General features: G+C 48.8%; 1 protein-coding gene and 2 long non-coding RNA genes across 4 annotated transcripts in view; 2 read left to right on the top strand and 1 right to left on the bottom strand.

Moving 5' to 3' along the window:
* Positions 1-534: 534 nt before the first annotated feature.
* On the bottom strand, positions 535-16,503 carry LOC145715308 (uncharacterized). The gene is made up of 3 exons (XR_014137336.1): positions 16,164-16,503; positions 13,085-13,238; positions 535-621 (listed from the first exon to the last, which is right to left on the bottom strand). It is a non-coding gene; the product is annotated as an uncharacterized LOC145715308 (long non-coding RNA).
* LOC144614634 (uncharacterized) lies at positions 1,841-2,816 on the top strand. The gene is made up of 2 exons (XR_013552528.2): positions 1,841-2,313; positions 2,584-2,816. It is a non-coding gene; the product is annotated as an uncharacterized LOC144614634 (long non-coding RNA).
* Positions 4,054-22,516, top strand: part of SLC13A4 (solute carrier family 13 member 4) — a 44,112-nt gene continuing 25,649 nt past the window's right edge. Inside the window, exons 1-3 of one of the 2 annotated variants that reach the window (XM_078438928.2) lie at positions 4,054-4,404; positions 4,572-4,773; positions 9,975-10,103. In XM_078438928.2, coding sequence (XP_078295054.1) covers positions 4,675-4,773; positions 9,975-10,103 — 228 coding nt within the window. In that variant the 5' untranslated portion in view covers positions 4,054-4,404; positions 4,572-4,674. Of the gene's footprint in view, positions 4,405-4,571; positions 4,774-4,818; positions 4,921-9,974; positions 10,104-22,516 lie in introns of those variants that run through there. The other variant, XM_078438931.2, reaches the window with a different exon arrangement.

Here is a 22,516-nt window from a genome sequence, read left to right as displayed (position 1 = left end):
AAGTCACCAAGAAGCATCAGCCAGAAAATCAGTAATTTTATGGCCTCTCTGTCTTGTCTCTTCTTCTCCGAAAGTGGATCTAATACAGAGGAGAAACACGACGGGGGCCCATAGAGAGGCTGCACACCGTCAGACCTCATCTTCTGAACAGAGAAAGCACGCTGATGCAGAGAGGATCACCCTAGGAAGAGCTCCAAGACTGAGCGCCCCAATTACAAATGATTTTTTAGACAACAGAACTTACCCTTTCAAATGCCAGAACCTTCATTTTAGCAATCCTGACTTGCTGTCTTTGTTAACTGTATGTACGAAACATCTTGAGCTTCTATTTAGGATCTTTGAAACGTTCTGATGAAGGAACTGGATAAAATAACCTCTAAGATTGCTCGGCTTCCGAAAGTTCCACGATCACTGAACCAGCCGTGAGATAATCACCGGGAGGACACCGGGACCTAAGGGGTCTGCTGGACTGTTTGCGCCAAGCCCAGGAGGCCCCGGGGCTTTGCCGATTCTGTCGGGTGCGTGTCCTGCCTTCTGCACCGTGAGGCTGTAAGAGGGCGCTCCTCTTTCTTTCCAACACAACTTGCCCGTTGCAATTTGTTCTATTTTGGCTGCTACCACCTAAGGGACAAAGCAGGGAGGCTTGTCATAATTCCGTGTTAAATCAGAGCTCGTAGGCGAAGGTCTCTGCTAGAGGGAGGCACTACGCTCTAATACGGATTCCTCACTGGCTCTCCTGGCTTGACAGCTGGGTTTTGGAGGCTAACGTTGCAAGAGGTCTAATCTTTGAATGAGTGACATCTTATCCGGCTAAATTTGATTCTGAAATGGGTATTTAACAATTGTCATTGGATGATGCCCTAAAGTTGATCTGGACTTCTTAAAAACTTTGAATAAGTCATTGCTTCGCAGCTGCATGATCCTTTTGGAGAAATAGTAGGATGTAGGACGAAGGTATTCATCATCAGAGAAAAATACAACATGGAAAAATCCTGATGTTCTCGGGCTCCAAAGATTAATGACCGCTGGTTTCTCTGGTCCTCATTCCCTGATTACACCACCCTTTTACGGCCCTCAAATGCAGTCTCTGATATATGCTTTTGGTTCCATTTTTCCCTTTCTAATATTCCATGTTCTCTTCGGCCTGGTTTGTGTCTCTTCTGCTTTATCTTTGGGCCCAATTCTGATTATCTTTGTATCTACTTCTCCCAGTCTCTTTTGGTGGACGTATGCTCACTCTAGCTCTGTCTGCTTGCCCTCTGACGCTCACTGTCTTTCAGCCCCCTGTGGGTATCACTGTCTGACCAAAACAAAGGTCAACATACAGGGCCAGGAGTTCCCAAAAGGCCGATTAGCCTCATGGCTGCCTTCACTGTTTTTACTTTCTCTGGATGTGGGGTAGAGGAGGTTAGCAGAGGGCTCAATCCTTTCACATTGTGCAATACCCTGACATCAGTCTTGCATGCCACCCCGGGCCTCCGCCCCCGTCAGGATGGATCTGAGAGCCTTTGTTCAGTCACTGGTTAGACAGACCACCCTTGTGGTCCCTCCCTGTCATGTTCTGATATTCACGGTCACTCCCAGTGGTAGGAGATTCGTGAATGGGAGGATGGTTCCCAGGACCAGTGATAACCTGGAAGTTCATTCACCCTGCAGCAAAAATTAAAGGCACTTTTGTACTCATGAATCGGGGCACATGTTTATGTGGCAATCAAGGACCGAGGGAAAAAGAAAAGAAAAAAAAAAAAGAAACAAGAAGGGCATGACTTTTTTAGAGACAAATGAAAATTTCATTTTCAGTAATTCCATGACACTATTAAATACTATTTGGGGCTGAATACAAATTAATTGTTTCCCACAAGAAGCTTTATCACAATAACTTCATTTATGTGGAAGATCAAATATAACACTCACCAATGCCACCAAAGACCTCTTTGCTCAACGAACAGTGAAATAGGAGACTGGACAGAAAAAGACTGTCCCATTTTGCCTCACTGATCCCACACGGTAGCACCACATCACAACTGGATCACCTTTTGTCATAATTACGCATAGACAGAAGAATTTGGGGCATGGTTTCTGTAGAGGAAACGTGCCTGTAACTTCTGGGACTAATTCTGCCATTTCTATACTGCTGGGAACTTGTAGGATCTAAAAATTCCGGAAGCTTCTTCTATCGTTGCTATCCTGGTGGCTACCTCTGGCGTCACTCAAGAGACGCTGAAAAACATCTGAATGGCTGAAGCTTCCATTGCCCTTCCATCTCGCCTTGAATCTAAAAGAGAATCGCCTCAGTGGTAAATCAGTCAGAAGGTATTTCCACCGGTGGACCGGTCTAAAATTAAACACTTGTTAAATGTCTTTACACGGCACACCTTAGTTTCCTAACCCATTTTAACGTCTCCTAATTTTTTGTGCGGTAAAAAAAAAAGTAACGTGAAATTTACCATCTGAGTTGCCTGTGTGTGCCACACTGTAGTGTTAGCTATAGGCACAGGGTGGTGTGACAGATCTCTAGGACTTTTCAATTTGCAAAGACGACCCCTCTGGAACAGTAACTCCCCTCTCTCCTCTCGCCCTCAGTGCCTGGCAACTGCCTTTCTACTTTCTAAGAGATTGACTACTTTAGATACCTCAGAGAAGTGAAACCTGCCTTATATTTCTTAAGCATAGTATCCTGGAAAATGTTTTCTTCATCTGAAAAATGGATAGAGCCCTGAAGGAGAACTACTGGTCTTACCGTGTTGCTCACCTTCCCTAATTTTATTTAACAATTATTCCTTTATGGTATAATAAAAATGTCATGATCGAGTTTACTAGGCTCAATGGAATCTTTGTTATGTCAGATTATCTCGCCAAGGAATGTGATGTGGTCGGTCCATGGGTTGAACAGTGGATATTGATCTCCACAGCCGTTAATTATTACCCAGCCTCTTTAATATTTGCCACCCAAACATCACGCACGTGATATTGTCATTCTGAGTTACAAAATCATCACAAGAGTGAGGCCCAAATGCAGTATATACGGTAGCCAGTCTCTAACGTGCATTGAAAGAGATGGGTCATCATAGCCCATCCTACGATGGCAAGATAACCTCAGAGGGAGCCTGGACTGTCCACAATTACACCTGCCTTGGAAGTCAAGAAGAACTGGTTTTCTGGGGCCACTTCTCCAATCACTTTACATTTAGCCTGGGGATCATTTCCAACAGGTACAGGTGCTGACCATAGAATGCCATTCTTGAATTCTGTGAATTCAGGAAAACATGGGTGACCTGAGCCACGTGTCCATTCTGAGAAAAGAGGCTGACAGCTTCTCCTGATCTCTAAGCAGCAGAAATTCCAGAGGGCAACAGCTGCTAGGGCCCTGACCCTGAACTTGTCAACTTCTTCCCTGCCCTCCCACCTCCTTCCTCCTTGCATACCAGCCAAAGGTAGCTTTCTGCTTCAGTTTTTTTGGTAAAGAGCCTCAAAGAGGAGCATTTGAGCACCTACTCCGGCCAGAAAGACCACTGACATCTGGGCACCGAGGGCCTTGGAAATGAGACCGTCATCTAGACTTATCCAGAGAGGTTGCTACCCTTCCCATTCTCCCTAAAAAGATCTGCGGTCTTTCTTAGAGGCTAACACCCTCTGCTGGTCCAGATGATTCGTACTCACTCAGATGCTGAAGCAAATGATCTTTGTCACCAGGGATATCTGAAAGGCGTAATATTGTACACTCTGGGGGCCAACTTCCCCCCGAATGATTATTTCATTTTCTCCCTGCCACCGAACACATCTTCCTAAGGACCAGGTTAGTAAGTGGCTCTCCCAGGGACAGCTCTGCATAAGTGGGATGGTGTTTACGACGATGATCGTCACTCCAGCCCCTAGGACGTTTGAGAAACAAAAATAAGCTTTGCAAGTTGCCTATAGCTTCTGCGGACTCAGCAGGCCCCTGCTGGGACCAATCAAGAGCTGCCTTTGGAAGAGATCCGGCCTCATTCTTTCCAAAGTACCGATTGGCTTTGAGGAATGGGCGGGGCTGCTGCCTCCTGTCCGGCTTCCCATAGGTGAAGGAAAGTTAAGGTGGGCCCCCAGCGAGATTTTTGTCCCGGGTCGACGAGGACAGTCCTGGGGATTTTTTTTTTCCCCCTGCTTTGGAGGCCCCGGGCTCAAGGCAAATTATAAGTGGGAAACCAATTGAAAGGAAAGAAATTTGAACCGAGTCAAGGTGCCAGAAAGAGAAGCAGCGCTATCTGAAGTCTGCATCTGCCGCTGACAAACTTGGGGGGGGGGGGGGGGCTGTGTTAAGGGAAGGGGGTTCAGCAAGCACAGGTAGAGGAGAGGCCGGTACTGCCCCAACAGGCCATCAGAGAGCGGCAAAATGATGGAGGGCACTAGAAAGAAGTCACTCTAGAGGTAACCGCACGAAGGGGGACCCGCTATGCCTCGGCTCACGATCCTTTCCCGCTCCCTTTCTGCTGGGCGCAAAACCATGCTCACCAATCCCACCTAAACAAGGAGGCAAGGAGCCCAGCCTTTTGTGCAAACGGGAGCTGTAACTGCCCTCCTTTTCTGCCCCCAAGACAAGAGAGGACTCTTGGAAGCCGAGAAGGCTTTGAGAAGTCCTTTCCGGACTGAGCCGTCGCCGGAGGCCCCTGGCGGCCCGCCCGCGCACAGAGGTCCACGATGGGCCTGCTCCAGGGCCTTCTCCGGGCGAGAAAGCTGCTGCTCGTTATCTTCGTGCCGCTGCTGCTGCTGCCTCTGCCCATGCTCCACCCCAGCAGCGTGAGTACCGCCTGTCCCCGCCTGTCCCCTCCGGTCCCTGCCGGGCCGGGCCTCGGGTGCCAGGGCGGGGACGGCGAGGGATGGGGTGCGATGCGTCTCTCGACAGGGTTTTCTCCGGGGCTCAAGGCCTGCACGTGCCTTTCTGGGGTAGGCTCAGATGCTTTCTTCCCCCGAACTGCCACTTCTGTCCCTCTACCCCGTTCCCAGGGCCCCAGCCGCGTGGCCCCCTGCCAGGGGGGAGTCTGGAAGGGCGGCTGGACCGACTGATGGGTGCTACACCATCCCTGGGTCGCCCGAACTGGCCAGGGGACGCGCGCAGTGTCCGTACGGAGAAGGACACGCTGCTGGGCCAGCGTTTGTCCGGGGTCACATGGGACCATCTTCCTGTGAGGGAGCTGGAGAGAGGGAGACCTCCCAGGAAGGACCCTGAGGGGGTGGGGGGTGAGGGCAATGGGCAGGCAGGGGACTGCCCTTCGGGACTGGGACTGGGGTGTCTCTGTGGAGACCCTCTGCCCCACCCACCATCTGTGGACCGGCCATGCCAGCTTCTGATAACCATGCTTTGAAATGCAATCGCTCAAGTTCCCTCTGAACTTCACATTCAAAGCAGAGCTTGGCATATTGCCCCAGTCCCCAGCGCATGGCCCTTTGATTATTTGTATCCGCTGTGTTTTCTCTGTGCTCTTGAAGGGGGGGCATTCAATGACGCCATAAAAAAGAAATAAGGAAGCCCCCAACTCTAGCCCATGACCTGATTTTTGACAGGGTCTGCACGAACAGAGATACCGAAAGCTCGGGCTCTGCCTTTGGCTTGCTTTTCAGACCACTGTTGGCCTCCCTTTCCCTTTCTGTCTCCCTCCTCCTCCTCCCCCTCCTCTCAGGGTCTCTACCCCTCCTCCGGCTGCCACTACCCTTAAAACTTCAGGAAAAATAAGCTAAGAGAGGTTAATCATGTTTGTGGGAGGGGGAGAGATTTTCCAGGCAGTTCCCTGAGTAACTTGGTAACCAACATTGAGTTATAAAGTTAAATAGAGGGGATTAGAATGGCTCGTCTTAAAAACAAACTGGCTTAAATCTTTACTAGAATAAATACCCCAGAGTGCCAAGGAGACGCTGATTAACAGCAGGCTGGGATTAGCAGACAGTGATTGCTGCTGACAGTTTTCCTGGGCTTACACCAGCCAATTCTCTGATCTGTCCAAATGGGTTGGTTTTTTCTTTCTTTCTTTCTTTCTTTCTTTCTTTCTTTCTTTCTTCCCTTCTTTGTTTTTCTTCTTGGTTTGTTGTTGTTGTTTTTTCACTCAATGTCAGATTGCATTTAAGGGAATGTTAACCAAAGACATGTCGCCCTCTTCTCCATGGAAGTATCAGGCACCTCTGTGGCCCCGAGTCAGCCCTGTGTTTGGAGACCACGAGTCTAGGGTGTGGTGTTGCCTCCATTTCATTCTGGGGCCCTGGCTTTGAGCTTCTGAGTCACCAATGGCAGTAAGAAGCATCCACAAGAAGAAAAAAGTAACCCGTTATTGAAGCAAGCAAAATAATAAATTCGAAGGAAGACAGGTGTTATCTTAAAGAGGAAAGAAAAGGAAGGGCAGCTGGGCCTCTGCTCTGTTTGGATCTGTAAAGATTCTTCGAAGAGATTTTTAAAGCTGGACTTACTGAGACCAAGAGACGTTGCCCTTTCTTGACCTAGCCCTTCTGTCACCTTAGAACAGGGTTTCTCGACAGCCACACTAGTGACAGTTGGGGGCCAGATAATTCTCTGTTGTGGGGAGGGCTGTCCTGCGACTGTAGGGAGTTCAGCAGCACCCCTGGTCTTTACCCATTAGAGGCTAGCAGCACACACTGCCAACCCCATGATGGCCAAAAATGCTTCCAGATATTACCAATGCCCCTGGGGCGGGGTACAGAATCACCCCCTGCTGAGAACAAGTGCCTTTTAAGAAAGGTAACATAACACTTCCTCAGGCACCTGGGTTAGCGGAGGGTGGATATTTTGACTCCCTCGGGACAGCCAGATGGAGCCTGGGGTGGTCCATGCCTTTCAGGCGTAGCTTTCTTGCCATCTACCCAGTTTGCCCTGCAGAGACGATTTCTCCGTGTGTCACAGTGTCAACAAGGGCTCTGCTCCTCTTCTACGATGACGTAAAAGCACCTTGAGGTCACCGGGACAAGCCAACACGTAGAACGTCTCTGACCCATTCTTACTCCTGTGCATTAAACTTTTAGATTCTGATATTTAATCCTCAGGATTCCTAAATGGACCTGTTTGCCCTGGGCGGGAGCTGAGAGGAGTGACCCGGCCAGGAGCTCCTGGCCTGCTGTTCTGATGATTCTTCAAAGTGCCAAGCCACAGCTACGTTTTAGGAAGGATTAGAAGGACCTTCCCCTTTTTCCTGACCAGCTCTCTAAAACCAGGGGCCCAGACTCAGTTTACCATGTTACAGAAGAGGAGGGGACGGGGGGGGGGGGGTCGTCCATAAATTAGCCCCGCTTCAGTGTCCCTGGTGGGATAAAAGTTACACCCAAGCCCCAGCTTAATTGCAGAAAGGCGTCACAGCCATCTATGACAGCAAAGAAGACCTCAGCCCCTTCCAGTGAAGTCTGAATGGCACATCACTGAGGTGATCGGGCAGCATGGAAAAGGAACAGATGCACACATCAGTTGGTAGCAGAGTCAGGAAACTTCCAATGTGGGTAAAGCCACTTTTGAGCTTTTGAGCTTCCTCCTTTATTTATAAAAGGCAGCAAAACAGAGCTGGCAACACTCTCCTTTAAAGGCACCGCCTCCATACTCATCCGCCCCTACATACCTGCTGACTAGCGACAGTGATAAGGGACCTAGCGTTTCCAGAATATTCTCTCCTATAGATAAGAGAAACCTGATAGCCAACAGAGGAACCCAGTTCAGTTCAACCAATATTAATTGAGCCACCTGCCAGACCTTGGCCAGATGTGGGGTCCCAGGAGTCCTATAATCAAACCTCACAAGATTTGGGGGGTTATCTAAATATAAGCTTGCCCACTGAACTTTGAGAAGGTTCAGAAGGAGCAAAACGAAGTTTATGTAAATTCCATGGGTGAAATGGGCAAGAAATATGGAAAGGCCAATCGGAGGCCCTTTCTTGGCCATTCTTCTGCTCTAAGGAAAGTTCAGGGAAAAAAGGATGATGGTAGGTTATCCTGTTCTTTATAATGCTGGATGAAGGGGCGCCTGGGTGGCTCAGTCGGTTAAGCATCTGACTCTTGATTTCAGCTCAGGTCTTGATCTCAGGGCCGTGGGTTTGGGCTCTGTGCTGGGCCTGGAGCCTACTTTAAAAAAAAAATGCTGGATGAAAGTGGCTTGCTGACTTCCTCCAAGCCAACCCATCCTAATTCCTAAATTTACCTTGGCTTACCCAAATCTTCCTAATTCAAACTAAAATGGTGCCTGGTAGAGAATTTTTTTCTCTATCATTCTTTCTCTCGGTCTGTCACCCCTTCCCACTGCAGCCCCTTCCCTCCCTAACTTAATTTGTGGCTCTGTTATGACAAGAAAAACCGAAAGTTCTCAGTGAGGGACAAATATTCTGTCCCATCGTTAGGGCCCCCTTTATCTTCAGCTGAGTTACGGCAGAACTGCCATTCTGTTTCTCAGAAAAGAGATGGAAATAAGTGGGCCCGAGTAGGGTAAAGGGCTTCTTTGGGTAGTTTTGTTTCTGCAACAAAGTTGGTATTTCTCTAAATTGCATTATTTTCCAATGGCGCCTCCCCCCCCCCCACCCCCCTTACTGATTCTGTTGTCTTATCAGTGACTTCCAAAAGTTTTAACTTCTCTCTGATCTTTTGGCCCCAGAGGAAATCTCAGTGGGAGCTACAGTCAACAATTATTGGGCCCAGTTCCCATTTCTCAAACCCCAAGGCAGTAATCCATGCATATCAGGAGGGAGCAAGGTCCCATTCTTCCAAGCTGGGTTAATCACTCCTGACGCCCCTCACTGATCATGGCGACCTTTTGTAACTTTTGTGCAAGAGTTTGAGGAGGCTTGTTCTGAACCCAAGGGAGAGATAAACAGAACAAGATTTGTCAGGTTTCTTGATCACCAGCCAGCCTCAGGGTAGGTCAGACCTGAGCCCAGATGGTTTAGAACTACGTATAAATTGAGGAACCCACAGCCAGCTTGCACCTTCTATACAGTGGCCCTCCAGGTCTGTTGTTAGGGCCCTTGGATAGTGACGTCTCCCAAGAGTAAGCCAGTGACCTTTCTCGGCACCATTAATCAGAATCATCCCGAGCAGCTAGAATTACCAGAGGCTGAGATTAAGGAGGGCTGATTGTTGATAACAGTGTTGTGCCTTTTTATTCCGTGCACACCAGTGTGGTATAGCCAGCAAAGGGAGGAGGTTGGGGAAAACTCTCGTAAATTTCCAGCCCTTCCCTTCCAGGTAGACAGCACTTTTTATCCCCTGTGTCCCGTGGATGTCTCCCTGGGCATCAGGCAGGTGGAATGAAGTCCCAGGGCAATGAGAACCAGAAAATGGTAAGGGCGATGGTTCTCACCCCGGGACAAATTTCCCCACTCCCACCCCGAGGGATATTTAGCAATATCTAAAGACATTGGTTGTCACGATGGGGAGGTGCTACTGACATCTAGTGGGTATAGGCCAGGGATGCTAAACATCTTAATGTACAGGACAGCCCCCCACAGCAAGGAATTATCCAGCCCCAAAGAGGGCCAGTCTCAGAGCTCACATCTGAATTGGTTACACAAATTGATCCCTACTTTCAACTATCCCGAGAACATCTGCGCCCCGTCAACTCGACACCAAAATATCATGCTCCGTGTTAAAGCTATGAACTCCAACTTGAGAGCGGATGATCTCGGGTCTGAGCACCACAGTTAATTGGGGTCCCCACCCTGCACAGTTTCAAGAACGAGCAGAGCTGGGACATGGTCAGTCTGGTGGCCACCCTGCTGCAAACCACGTGCCAGGCACCGGTCCCCCCAAGGAGCAGCCATTACTTCACACGTCAAAGCGTGGGCCCCGCCACGTGTCCACCAGAGGCCAGCTTTGCACACACACACACCCCCACCCAGGGCTGTGTCCTCGTGCCCATCTTTGACTCTGGGTACCAGCTGCCTCTGCCCCCGGGTCTCGTTTGGATTCTCAGGGGCCGTGGCTGTCCCTGTGGCTAACCGCCCACTCCCCTTCCCTTCCAGGAGGCCGCGTGTGCTTATGTGCTGATCGTGACTGCCGTGTACTGGGTGTCTGAGGCGGTGCCCCTCGGAGCTGCAGCCCTGGTGCCTGCCTTCCTTTACCCGTTCTTCGGAGTCCTCCGATCCAGTGAGGTGAGACCGCTTGTGGCCCAGCCCCCTGCTCGGGTCCCCACCGGGCCAGTGAAAGTGGGCTCAGGGTGAAAGGAGAGCCACAAAGGACTTGAGGAGGGGGCTTTTTTTCACCCTCTGGCACACTCTCTTAGCACTAAGCCTTTGCACCTGCTACTCCAGGTTCCTCGCCCATGACCTTCGTCTCCTTCAAACTGTCTCTTCCAGGAAGCTTTACTTGATCAGTCACATCCAATTGCTCCTGCAGTCTGAAACCCTCTAGGAACTGTGGGATTGGTACGTGCAAGTAACTTGGGGTTGACCTTTGTCAGTCTTTGGTATGCCCACTTAAAGCATAAGCACTCAAAGGCAGGAATCAGTGTCCCAGGTCTTTGGAACCTTATTATAAACCTGAGCCCATATACAGTAGGTGCTCAATAAATGTTTGTTGACAGAGAAACCTACCATGTTTTCCTGAGTCCTGACAATGTTTTCATCTACTTCCCTTCAAAAGAAAGAAAGAAAGAAAGAAAGAAAGAAAGAAAGAAAGAAAATTCAATTCCTTCTTCCCCAACTCAAGATTACTGTGTATTCTTTCCTTGACTGCTGTCTACCTAGAACCTGCCTTCTCTGTCCACTCTCTCTCTCTCTCTATGGCCTTCTTAAAAGCTCAAACAGAAATTGTCAATATCAAGCCCAGGTTGTGGTCAGCTTTCAGGGCAAACACTCACACCTACCACAAGTGGGAAAGAAGAAACACACAACCAGAAGCCAGAAGCAACAGGAAAGATGGTCCTCATTCAGTAACACCTGGTCTATCTAGACTCTCGTCATAGCACCTGGTCTCTGATTCGAGTTCCCAGTAAAGATTGAAAGGCAGAGACTAAGGACAGAGGCACAGAAGAAAGATGAAAAGGAATTCATGTCTGCTGGTCTACTAGGAACCAGGAACTATACTGGAAGTAATATGTCGGTTATGCAGTACCCCTGAGATCTCTCTACAAGTGGGTGTTAATATTCCCACTCTACAGACGAGGAAAGAGGCTCGGTGAGTTAAGACACTCACTCAAGATCACAAAGTAGGAAGTAGCAGAACTGGATTTCAACTCTTATCTATTAGGTTAAAAGTCTATATTCTAGCTTGCTATGCCAGAAGAAAGACGTTCCATAAAGTAGCTTCGTGGTGAGTTATTACTAAGAACTCTGCATCTCTTTTCCTGTGTGATGTGAGGAAGAAATAATGAAGCTGGGCCTATGGGATGCCTTAACCATGAAAAACAGAACTTTTTTGAAAGTCCAAAGCTAGAATTAGGCGACCCTCTAACTGTTGTACTTGACTTCATCTGAATAGGTTGTCTTTCTACCAGATGGACTCAACTGGCCAGTTGTTTGCTTGTTTGTTTGTTTGTTTGTTTGTTTGTGTTTGGGGTGTTTTGGGTTTTGGTTTTGGTTGTTTCTTTGTTTTATTCTGTATCGTTTCAGTTTTGAGGTGAGAGGGTTAGTGGCAATGAGTAGCCATAGTAGCTTTACGTGTTCCAAAGAGGATAGGATCCCCTAACCATCAGCAGTGCTTTTATGCCTGGAGATGGGTAGAACACCAACATCCTGGGACCCATATAAAAGCTAGCCTGTGACCCGAATCATCAGGGGGTTGCTCCAATGTGTCCCCTTCCTTTGTGGAAAAAAGAAGAGGTAGTTTGGTCTGTGTGCACGCCTGAAAGAACAACCAACCTTAATGTTTATGTATTTTTGAGAGAGAGACACAGAGTGCGAGCAGGGGAGGGGCAGACACACACACACACACACACACACACACACACACACACACAGATTCTGAATCAGGCTCCAGATTCTGAGCTGTCAGCACAGGGCCCAACCCGGGGCTCAAACTCACAAACTGCAAGATGGCGACCTGAGCTAAAGTCGGACGCTCAACCGACTGAGCCACCCGAGTTCCCCAAGAACAACCAACCTTAAATACGACTTTTCTGAAGAAAAGTGCCTAAGCTTATTCTGCACGTTTCTCTTTAAAAGGGAGAAGCCAAAAGCCAATGAGTCAGGGAATGAAAACAGAAGGCAGAGAAAAGAGTGACGTTGTCAAAAAAATTGAATTTTAACATTCAGAGTGAGCTAACTATTAATTAAAAGATTTCTATCTTTGTATTTCAGGGCGAGCAGCCTCAAAGCCAACAGCTTGCTTTAGCCTTGAAGTAGATGGTGTCCCTATTTCTCCAAGGGCTGCCCGAAGCAGGAAGCCTCAAACATGTTGCTAGGCAACCGGTCATCCAAGGGCCCGCCCCTTGGCACAGCCAGGCAGGCCAAACCTATGAGGCTGTTGAGTCAGTGGTTTGAAGGATAACGCGACTTTGTGAGGAGAAAAGCAAGACTGTCTGGTGAAGGATTAGGCATTGTCATTGCTGGGGCTGGAGATGGAAAACACTGGGGGAGCCACAGGGCAAGTCTTAGCATTTGAGGTGAAAGATCCTACCCCATCTGTCTGATAAAGTGGCAATGGCTGGCGATGACATTTAACAGTTGGGTTACAGGAAGCAGCTTAAGCCAGACAGAGTCTGTTGGGCTGGCTTTTTCAACTCAGATCAGAGGAAAATGCCGCTAAGCGGGGGACATGGCTTATGACCCTTTGTGAGTCACCTAACTTTGCAGATAGAGACCTATTCCAAACACCTAATCCACAACCAGCAGCCACACCCCTCCGCCAGCATGCGCCCTGGCTCCCCGGGAAGAGGCAGGCTGGGGATCTTCAGGAGTCCCCTCTGCAGACAAATCACCTACTTGTCCCTCCCCAAGCCCACTTGCACTTGCCTAGCCCCTTGCCTTGACTCAGTCCTCTCCAATTCCCTCCACCTTTAAAATCCTGCCCAATCACCCTCTATAGTGAAGCCTTTCCAAAGACCTCAGCTGCAAGTGTTGCTTTTTTCCCTTGGAGCCTGTGTGATGGCTTTACCCTTTAAATGGTACATCAGATACACCTGATATGAACTTACCATAGACATGTCCTCTCTCCACGAAGATTCGCAGCCCCTAGGATTGGTGGTGTCTGTGGCCTGGATGCAGTGTGGTCTATACTTGCTCTGACCCTCAGTTAATGGTCCTTAGTTGCAAGATCTCTTGCTGGTGTGGCAACAGTGTCCCCTTCACCTGAAGGCATGTGGATAGGATCAGTATGACTCTGGGACCATGGCTTTTGTCCCTCATGTCATTCACTCAACATTCAGAAAAATAATTTCTGAGTTCTGTGTCTACCATGTGCGATGTGGGATGTTACGGGTACCCTGAAGGTGACAAAAATGAAACACATAATTTCTGCCCTCTTGAATGTCGCACCTGATGTTTCTGAGTTTCCTACTGTCCTCTTGGATGTAGGCATACAAATGGTTAATTTGCATGATGATTTATTGGTCAGCAGGTGTTAAGAGTTTGTGGGGTGCAAAACTCAGACTTCCGTCTCTCAGTCTTGCTGAAAAGAGATAGAAAATGATAGAAATGGCTCCTGACCTTGAGAAGTTTCTATTCGAACAGAGAGAAGGCACAAACCAAATTGGAAAACACTGAAGACCCGTGCGATAATGCCTCGTTTGCTGGCCTTGCAGAGGCTTCACACAATCCCCCGAGAGGGAATGTTCTAGATAAATGAAATTTACTCCACCAAGTGCCCAACCTTTCTATTGGCCACTTTTTGACTGAGGCCTTTTCTAGAAGGCTTTATCATTTCTGTAGCCTTTTAAACAGAAGCTGTTGAATACAAATTAACTTTTTCTTTGGAACCTTCAAATTTTCTAGGGGAAAAAAAAATTTCTCAATCAAAGGAGCCAGTGTGGGCTGGATGATAACACAGTTGAGTAACTTGAGTGCTGGCTGAACAGCTGAACCTAAAGAATCTTGAGTAACATAATGGCAGCGGACCGGAGAGAGAGCTCAAATGGAAATATAAAAGGCACGTTATCAGATCTGCCAATGACTCCAAGCTGTATGGGCCAACTCATGTACGATGACAAAATCAATGTTGACAGGATGAGACAATGGCCTGGAACTGACAGAATGAAGTTTAATAGGGATAAACGTTAACAGTTTGTGTGAAAAGGACCCTTGGCTTTTAGTTGAGTACAGATTCAGTACGAATCATCTGTCCACGGGGGTTGCCAAAATTTTGAGCATTTACCATATGCTGGGCACTATGGGAGGTCCTCTACATGCATTGCATCACTTAATCCTCTGTAAAGTGGCTATTATTTTTATCTTTACAGAGGAGTTCAGAAATTGAAGTTCAGAGAGGTTGAGTAACTTGCTAAGGAGCAGAGCCAGGACTCGAGCCCAGGAGTGTTTATGATCCCAGAACTTGCACTCTTAACCACTGGCCAACACATACTGAAACTGCTGAGTGAATACACATATGGGTCCAGAGCATCAGATTCTAGATAAGGAGCTCATGCGGTGGTGGGTAGCCCAGATGTCAAAAATCTAGAATGTGAGTCACATGAGGAAAGAGAAGGCTCCACAGAGATGTGATTTCTGGCTTCTGCAGCTCAACACACTAGGCTCAAAGGGTCAAACCAGTCCAAAGAGTCCAAGCACCATAAGAGAGACCCACCCTGTCTGAAGGAAGGTGCTGAAATGGGCTGCCACGTGGTGTCTGGGTGTTCCCGTCCCTGGGAATGCAAGCCAGGTGACCACATCGGCGACATTAGAGGTAGATTGGGAGAGGGGTTGGGCTCACAGCGCCCTTTGACTCTGAGACTCTATGATCTTCTTGTTAGCATCCTGCCACTACTTTAGAGCTCAGTCCTGGATTTTAGGTTTGTTCTTTATTTTACCTCCATCGTGACTCTCACTTCTATCATTATATCTGCCATGGAAATCCTCTAAGCCCTTCTAATGTGTTGCCATAGCCCAGGAAAGTACCGGGGTCGATCAACCTAGCTAGGATTTACTGTTTCTAGGAGGATGGGAGCGAGAGGGCCCTCTGGGGCACTAAAAGGCAGGGTTTGAATGATCAGGCTTGGTACAGCCTCCGGAGTGCCCAGGGCCAGGAACTACTTCCAGTAGAGATGACACCTGCTTTCTATCTCTCCCCTTCCCAACACACACACTCACAGTCACCCTCTGCTGTCTCCACGGCCCTGCACCGCGGGGCCACATTTCACATTCTAGCTCCTGCCAGGGCGGGAGAGACAGCAAGGCAGCTCCAGCTGGGAAAACAAAAGGGCCTCTGCAGCCACCTGACACTTGAGTTCAATGTCATGAATCTGCTTCCCTGTTTGTTCCTGATCTTTCTGACCTGCCAGATTCCTGACCGTCACCTAGACCCTGGCTCTCTTTGTTTGTTTAAACGGGGGGTGGGGGTGCATTTCATATACCATTCTCCTCTCTGCCTTTCTGGCCTCTGCTCGAGAGGGAAGCTGGCCCCGCCTCCACGCAGGCCTGTAGGGATGTAAGCTGAACATCGGGGCCGGCCACCTGCCTGAACCCAAGGTACCCATCACCCACAGCCATCCAGACACAGGCCAGTGCTGAGTTTCCACTCCCACACCTTAGGTGGAGCCTGGAACCATGAACCTACAGATGCTGCAGCCTTTCGAGGCCAAGTTAATGTTTCTGTGGGAAGAGCTACTCCCCACATGTGAGCCAGCCCCTTTGCCTCTGGAGTCAGAGCCCAGTCCCCTGCCTTGGTTTCCTCCACTGGGGGCAGCTCAGAAGGTCCCAGAGAAGAAACTGGGGGTGCTTTATGAGTCGGCATCGCCGGGAGCTAAGCCAACCTCTGGGCCAGGTCAACACTCCTCGGAATCTCTCCGCTTTAGACTTCTCTAGGGTAGGGTTTGCAAAGAATGTTTTTCTAGCAACAAGACCTTTTCTTTAAACCACATCTTAGGAGACTCAGTACATAAAACAGATGGAAGAGGAAATCCTACTCAAATTGGGCACGGAGGCCCAGAGCCCTGGTTGCTTGGGTCCTTCTTCCCACAAGCCTCCTGAAATTTCAGAGGCAGTGAGCGTGGTTTGAAAACCTCCGTCCTTGGGGAGTGCAATTAGGTGATTAGGAGGGTGTTGGAACCCACACAGACTTACCCAGCAGAAACAGCATTCCTTTCCCCAGGGAAAGGCCGGGAGTCGGCCACGCTGGATTTGGCTGCATCGCTGGGGCAGTGGCTGGAATAAAGAAGCGAGGGTCCAGCTCTGGCTGGGGGCTCAGCTCAGTACGGAGGGGGCGCAGACCCAGGCGTGCCCTCCGGGGAGTCTAAAAGATTTCACTGCAAAATCGTTCAGATGTCCAAAAGAGCCTCAAAAGAAGTCCATTGCCAGAGAGGCCACCACTAGTCTCCCGAAGGGTGGCCACCTTCCTGGACCACTTGTAGAGCTACCCCCAGCTGACCCCCAGAGCGCTGATTGTCCGCATTTCTGGGGCACACTGCCTGTGCCACGGGGGGGGGGGGGGGGGGGGGGGGGGGGGGGCGGGGCCTCATCAGACGCAGTCACACCCACCACACCTCCTGCCCTCTCTGCTGCCGCCTGAGCAAGGAGAGGAAAGGGTCAGGATCCAAGCTGGGAGTAGGGGAGAACGGAGTTTATGAATCCAGTTTTGTCACTAACCAGTCTCGAGCAACTCTCCTAACCTCCGCAAACTGCCATTTACTCATCTGAAAACGAGGGGAATAGAAATAGCGACCTCACAGGGAGCTCTGAGGATTTTCGACACTCTTGAGCGGGCAAGTGCCCCCACAGCGCCCCCCGGCGAGAAGGCAGGAAGGATGGGCCGCTCTGGGGCCTCCCCTCCAGGGGATGGCCCCAGGGAGGCAGGCTCACCTTCCTCGGGAGAAGGGCACCCAGCTGACGCTGCTGTACCGAGTTCCCTCCTCCAAAGTCTAGGAATAGAGCCACACACACCCTTCCCCTTTATAAAAACTGTTTGAAACATTTTTTAAAGCTTATTTATTTATTTTGGGAAAGAGAGAAAGAGAGAGAGAGAGCACATGAGTGGGGGGAGGGGCAGAGAGCGAGGATCCCCAAACACACACTCAGCGTGGAGCCCACAGCAGGGCTCGATCTTATGAACCATGAGGTCATCACCTGAGCCGAAATCCAGAGCCAGATGCTTAACCGACTGAGCCACCCAGGTGCCCCTACGAAAACTATTTCAACCATTTAAAACCTAACATATCTAGAGATCAGTAAAGAATTCCGTGCTCCAAGAAAGCGATTTTTCAAGAGCTCATCCCTAAGGGATCTCACCTGCAACCCGGTAACAATTAACTAGTTAGTTAAAGACCAACACCCGGCAGATCCCCGAGCCTCTCCATCCAGCCCGGGTCAGGACACTCTTTCCATGTGCTTCCACTTCACTTAGAAAATTTGGAGGAAACTTTGGTTTCGTATTCAGGCACGCCCTTGCTCCTTCTTATTTCATTTCTTTCTCTTATTCCCTCATTTGGACATGCTGATACACCTGGCATAACCCTCAATCTTATTTGAAGCTTTTTATCTTTGTTTTACCTCTTTAATAATAATAATAATAATGGACATTTATTGAGCACTTCCTATATGCCAGGCACCCAGGCACTGATCTAAGACCCCGCCTGCATGAGCTTCCTTAAGGCCACGTCATGACGGCTTCAGTGAGCTGGGTGTCGTTACTGTCACCACTGAAAATGCTGGGGTGCCAGGGTCACAGGGGTTCAGTAGCTTGCCCAGGAGTCTACAGCCCATCTGCAGGGAAAGCAACCATTTAAACCCACCTAGTCTGATCTCCGTTTCCAAGCAGCCTCCTTGAGCTCCCCTCTTCTAAAACACAGGCCAGGAGCACCTCTGCTCTCTGAGCTCAGGGATCCGGCTGCGGAAAAACCGCAGAGCAGAAAAGGCAATAAAACCCCCACCGCAAACATCGCAGAAAGTGAGCACTCGACCCAGGGGAGCTGTGCTCGTTTTAGGATCCTGTTTCTCTTTGCAAATAATTCCGACAAGCTTTACAAGCTTCGTTATCTAGTTTCCCAACTTGGAGAATATTAGTCCCAGAGATTAGGTGGTGGGGAGAGGAATGCCCACAGCAAGCATAAGTAAGCAACGCAGCAGCTTAGCAAACAATGAAAATAACCCTCAGGAATCTTGGAACCCTGGTGTTCCTTGAGGGTTCTGAATAGCTAAGATTTTATTATTGAAAAAAAAAAAAAATCTGTGGGCTAGACAGCTAACAAACACCGCCATCGGATGGAATTTTAATTTGTAAAAGTGGGAAGGCAGCCTTGTGCCTGGGCCCGTTCCTGTGCTCATGGCCTCAGAGCAGGTCAGTCTTTGTGTGGATTACTTAGTGACAGGAAGAGCTGCTAAAAATCCTGGTTGTCAATGTGGGGGGCCCTCCTGGCTGATTTGCATCTGTCATTTACTCTACAACAGCTTTACAAAAGCTAGGGAATCCCGTAATCTTTTTGTTTGGTTTTGGGTTTTTTTAGATGAGTAAATGAAGCCCAGAGAGGTTGAATAACTTACCTGGGGTCACACAGCTGAGTCCTGGCTGACCCTGGAGCCCTCAGATCCCGCTAACGCTGGGCCCTGGGCTTACATTGGCCCAGGCCTGGCTATTTGGGGCCAGCGTCAGGACCGTGACTATGAATGGAGACGGAAACGTGTGCCTGCCCACGCCATCAGGGAGACCAAGAAAACTCCCCTAGAGTTGAATTAGATGCCCGGTGTCCAACGGGCCCACCCTGAGTGTAGCTGCTTTGGATTCAGACGGATATGGACTGATATCCAGACGCTGCCCCTCATGCTGTGACCTGGGAAGACTTCCCGAACCTCTCTGCGTCCGCCCCTCACCTGCAAAGGGAGGTAGGAAGGGTACCTGCCTACTAGGACCCCTGTAGAGCTAACATGGGAAAGTGAGTGCAGTGCCAAACTCCCTGCTTGTAGAGGGCACTCTGCGTGTTGGCTCCTTTCTTCTTCCCTTCGAGAGGAACCCAGAGAAAGGGGCCCCGCCTGTCCTGCAGGCTCTGCGCTCCTAAAAGGCCATCGCACACTGAGATTCCATTATGACACGTGGCAAAGAGGCAGAAAATGAAAATGTTGCCAGCCAGTCCCCTGCGAGAGTAAACCTGGTGGCCCTGACTTTGTATTTATTTTTTAATGTTTATTTATTTACTTTGAGCGAGAGTGCGAGTGGGGGAGGGGCAGAGAGAGACTCCCAAGCAGGCTCCGTACTGTCCGCGCAGAGCCCAACTCAGGGCTTGATCTCAGGAACCATGAGATCGTGACCTGGGCCGAACCCCAGCGTACGACACTTAACTGACAGAGCCACCCAGGCGCCCCAGCGCTGAATTTTTAAAGGCTTTGCAGGGGGGCCTCGAGTGGGGGGACCATGGAGGGGGCCAGTGGAAGGACCGTGACCCAGGACTACTGTCTCCTGTCTTCTGTGGGTTTCCCTCCTCGGCAGACAGAGTTAAAGAAAAGATGGGTTCTGCCCCAGAACTGCCTCCTAGACTCCTGGGAAGGTCAGGGTGCCATGAGAAAGGTCCTAGGTAACCCCCCCTCCCCAACTCGCCCCCGCTTCCAGCCATGCCCTCAGGCATCCTCACAGTTCCTCCACCTCCCGCTAGGGGGCAGCATCTTCGACTATGCTCACACAGCCCAGAGGCCGACCTGCCAGCCCCAGAGGGGACTGTGCCCTAGAGTCACCAGCCAAGCAGAGCAGGGAGCCTTCTCTGCCCTCAGGAAGCTTTAGTAACAGTGCCAGCTGAGGATTGGGTTTGGGAACAAGAACTAGATTAAGCAGGGGTGCCTGGGTGGCTCAGTCGGTTAAGCATCCAACTTCGGCTCAGGTCATGATCTCACGGTTTGTGGGTTCGAGACCCACATCGGGGTCTGTGCTGACAGCTCAGAGCCTGGAGCCTGCCTCAGACTGTGTCTCCCTCTCTCTCTGCTCCTCCCCCATTCAAGCCCTGCCTCTCTCTCTCTCTCTCTCAAAAATAAATAAAAATTAAAAAAAAAAAAAAAAAAGAACTAGATTAAGCAGAAGTGGAGGGCTCCTCCAGGAAACGGTCACGTAGAGGGCCAATGACCCTTCTCCTCCCACACAAACCTCATCAGTGACACACAGGGACATCTCCGTGGGGGAAAAGGTGGGGGGTGGGGAGAGAAATTGAACCTACTGCTTTATTTTGGCTTTTATGTTGTCAAAGTGTTAACAGCGTTTAAAATCAAATAATAATGGGGTGCCTGGGTGGCTAAGTCAGTTGAGCATGGGACTTTGGCTCAGGTCACGATCTCCCGGTTTGTGAGTTCGAGCCCTGCTTCTGTGCCGACAGCTCAGAGCCTGGAGACTGCTTTGGATTCTGTGTCTCCCTCTCTCTCTGCCACTCCCCCACACACACTCTGTCTCTCTCTCTCTCAAAATTAAATAAATGTTAAAAAAGGAAAGAAAAAGAAAAATCAAATAATACTGAAAAACTCATAATGCAAAACCAGCAGCTGCCTTCCCCACCCCTCCCTCACTATACCCTCCCCCCAAGTCCCACCTCCCCCTCATCCAGGGTTTCATCTTTGATAACTGCTTCTTCTGGGGCACTGTATAGTATTCTTTTTTTTTTTTTAATGTTTATTTATTTTTTGAGACAGAGAGCATGAGCAGGGGAGGGGCAGAGAGAGAGGGAGACACAGAACCTGAAGCAGGCTCCAGGCTCTGAGCTGTCAGAGCCCAACACGGGGCTCGAACTCGTCAACCGCGAGATCATGACCTGAGCCGAAGTCGGACGATCAACCGACTGCACCACCCAGACACCCCGAACTGAATACTATTCTTACTCGATAATCTTATATTAACTCTTGAGTTATCGCTTGTAGACGTTATTAGATGCCTTCTGATTACAGCAGATGAGGATTGTGTCCTCTTACAACCCCCTTCTCCTCCCTCCAGCCTCCCAGTATAAATACATCACGGGTTTTGTTAACTCAATAAGCAAAGTTTAACCATATGATTATGTAAATATTCCTTATTTCCAACACCACGTATTTTAACTATATTTGCGTTTCCTGCAGTCTTTATCTTTCCTGCAATTAGAAATGTTCTCGTTTTCCCGCTTTAAAGAGGGTTCCTAAATTAGAAGTTAAACTTTTCTGTATGTTTTCCTCTGTTTCTGCCATGGCTCCCTGTTGGGAACGATTCTCCTGCACGTGATAAATATTTCCCGAGCATTTGCTTTTCTACCTTGGTCTGCTAGGTGTTAAGAGATACAGAAAAGAACATGGTCCTTGACCATTCTGCAGCCCAAAATTTAGTTGAGAGACAAGAGAGGTACACAGGGGGGAAAAAAAAAAAAAAACAGTGCAAGCATGTTGCCCTGCATGCTGTGTGGTGGGTGAAATTAACGGTGCCCACAGGGAATGTTCTGGAGTCAGAGGCTAGAGTCACAAGGAAAGTTTTCTTTCACAAAGAAGCCCTGAACCAGGATTTGAAGTCAGGTTGTAAAGCAGAGTCGAGAAGTACCAAGTAAGGAAATCAATGAAGGGTTGGTCTGTGGACCCTAAACACGGGAAGCATCTTAACAGGGCCGGGTCTCCACTTCCTCATCATGAAGGGGCAGGAAGAAGTTCATTACTGCTACTCGGCTGTGGAAGAGAAAATCCCTATTCTTAGGAAATATACACTGAGGTATTTAGGGGAAAAGGCTAAAATACATGCAACTTGCCCTCAAATGGCTCAGGAAGAAAAACACACGTAGACGGTGTGTTGGTATTCCTTATGTTTTTGTTTTTTTTACTGTTTATTTATTTTTGAGAAAGAGAGAGTGCGAGCAGAGGAAGGGCAGAGAGAGAGGGAGACAGAGAATCTGAGGCAGGCTCCAGGCTCTGAGCCCATCATGGGACTCAAACTCACGAACTATGAGACTATGACCTGAGCCGAAGTAGGACGCTTAACCCACTGAGCCACACGGGTGCCCCAGGTATTCCTTGTACTATATCATTTCGGAGCTTTGCAACTTTGGAATTATTTAGAGTTATTTAAAGTTTTAAAAATTTTTAAAGAATTTTTAAAGATTTAAGGCAAGCTATAAAGATACCCTCAAGAACTCTAACCTAAGGAAATTATCATATTTATGTAAGGTTAATGATGTAAGCAGAAAATTTTTCTTTGCTCCATTTGTAGTTGAAAGAAAAGGAATTAACCGAAATATTAAATAAAGGGAAATTGGCCAAATTGTGTGGTGCATTATGCTTCTATTAAGATTAATGTTTCCAACAAATTGAGGTTAAATAAGATAATGATCCGGGTATGATGTAAATGGGGAGAAAAGCAGAATATAAAGCTATACATACTGTGTAAATCCAATTATGTATCTTTATAGACCCAAATTGAAGGAAATATACCAAAGTAATAACAGTAGTAGGATCAAGGGTAATTTCACCTTTAAATTTTTCTATATTTTGAAGTTTTCCAT

The sequence above is a fragment of the Panthera onca genome, chromosome A2 (genome assembly GCF_046562875.1).
Source record: "Panthera onca isolate mPanOnc1 chromosome A2, mPanOnc1 haplotype 2, whole genome shotgun sequence".
Taxonomy (NCBI): domain Eukaryota; kingdom Metazoa; phylum Chordata; class Mammalia; order Carnivora; family Felidae; genus Panthera; species Panthera onca.
The sequence above is the reverse complement of the archived record's forward strand: the minus strand, read 5'-3'. Positions and strand labels throughout refer to the sequence as shown.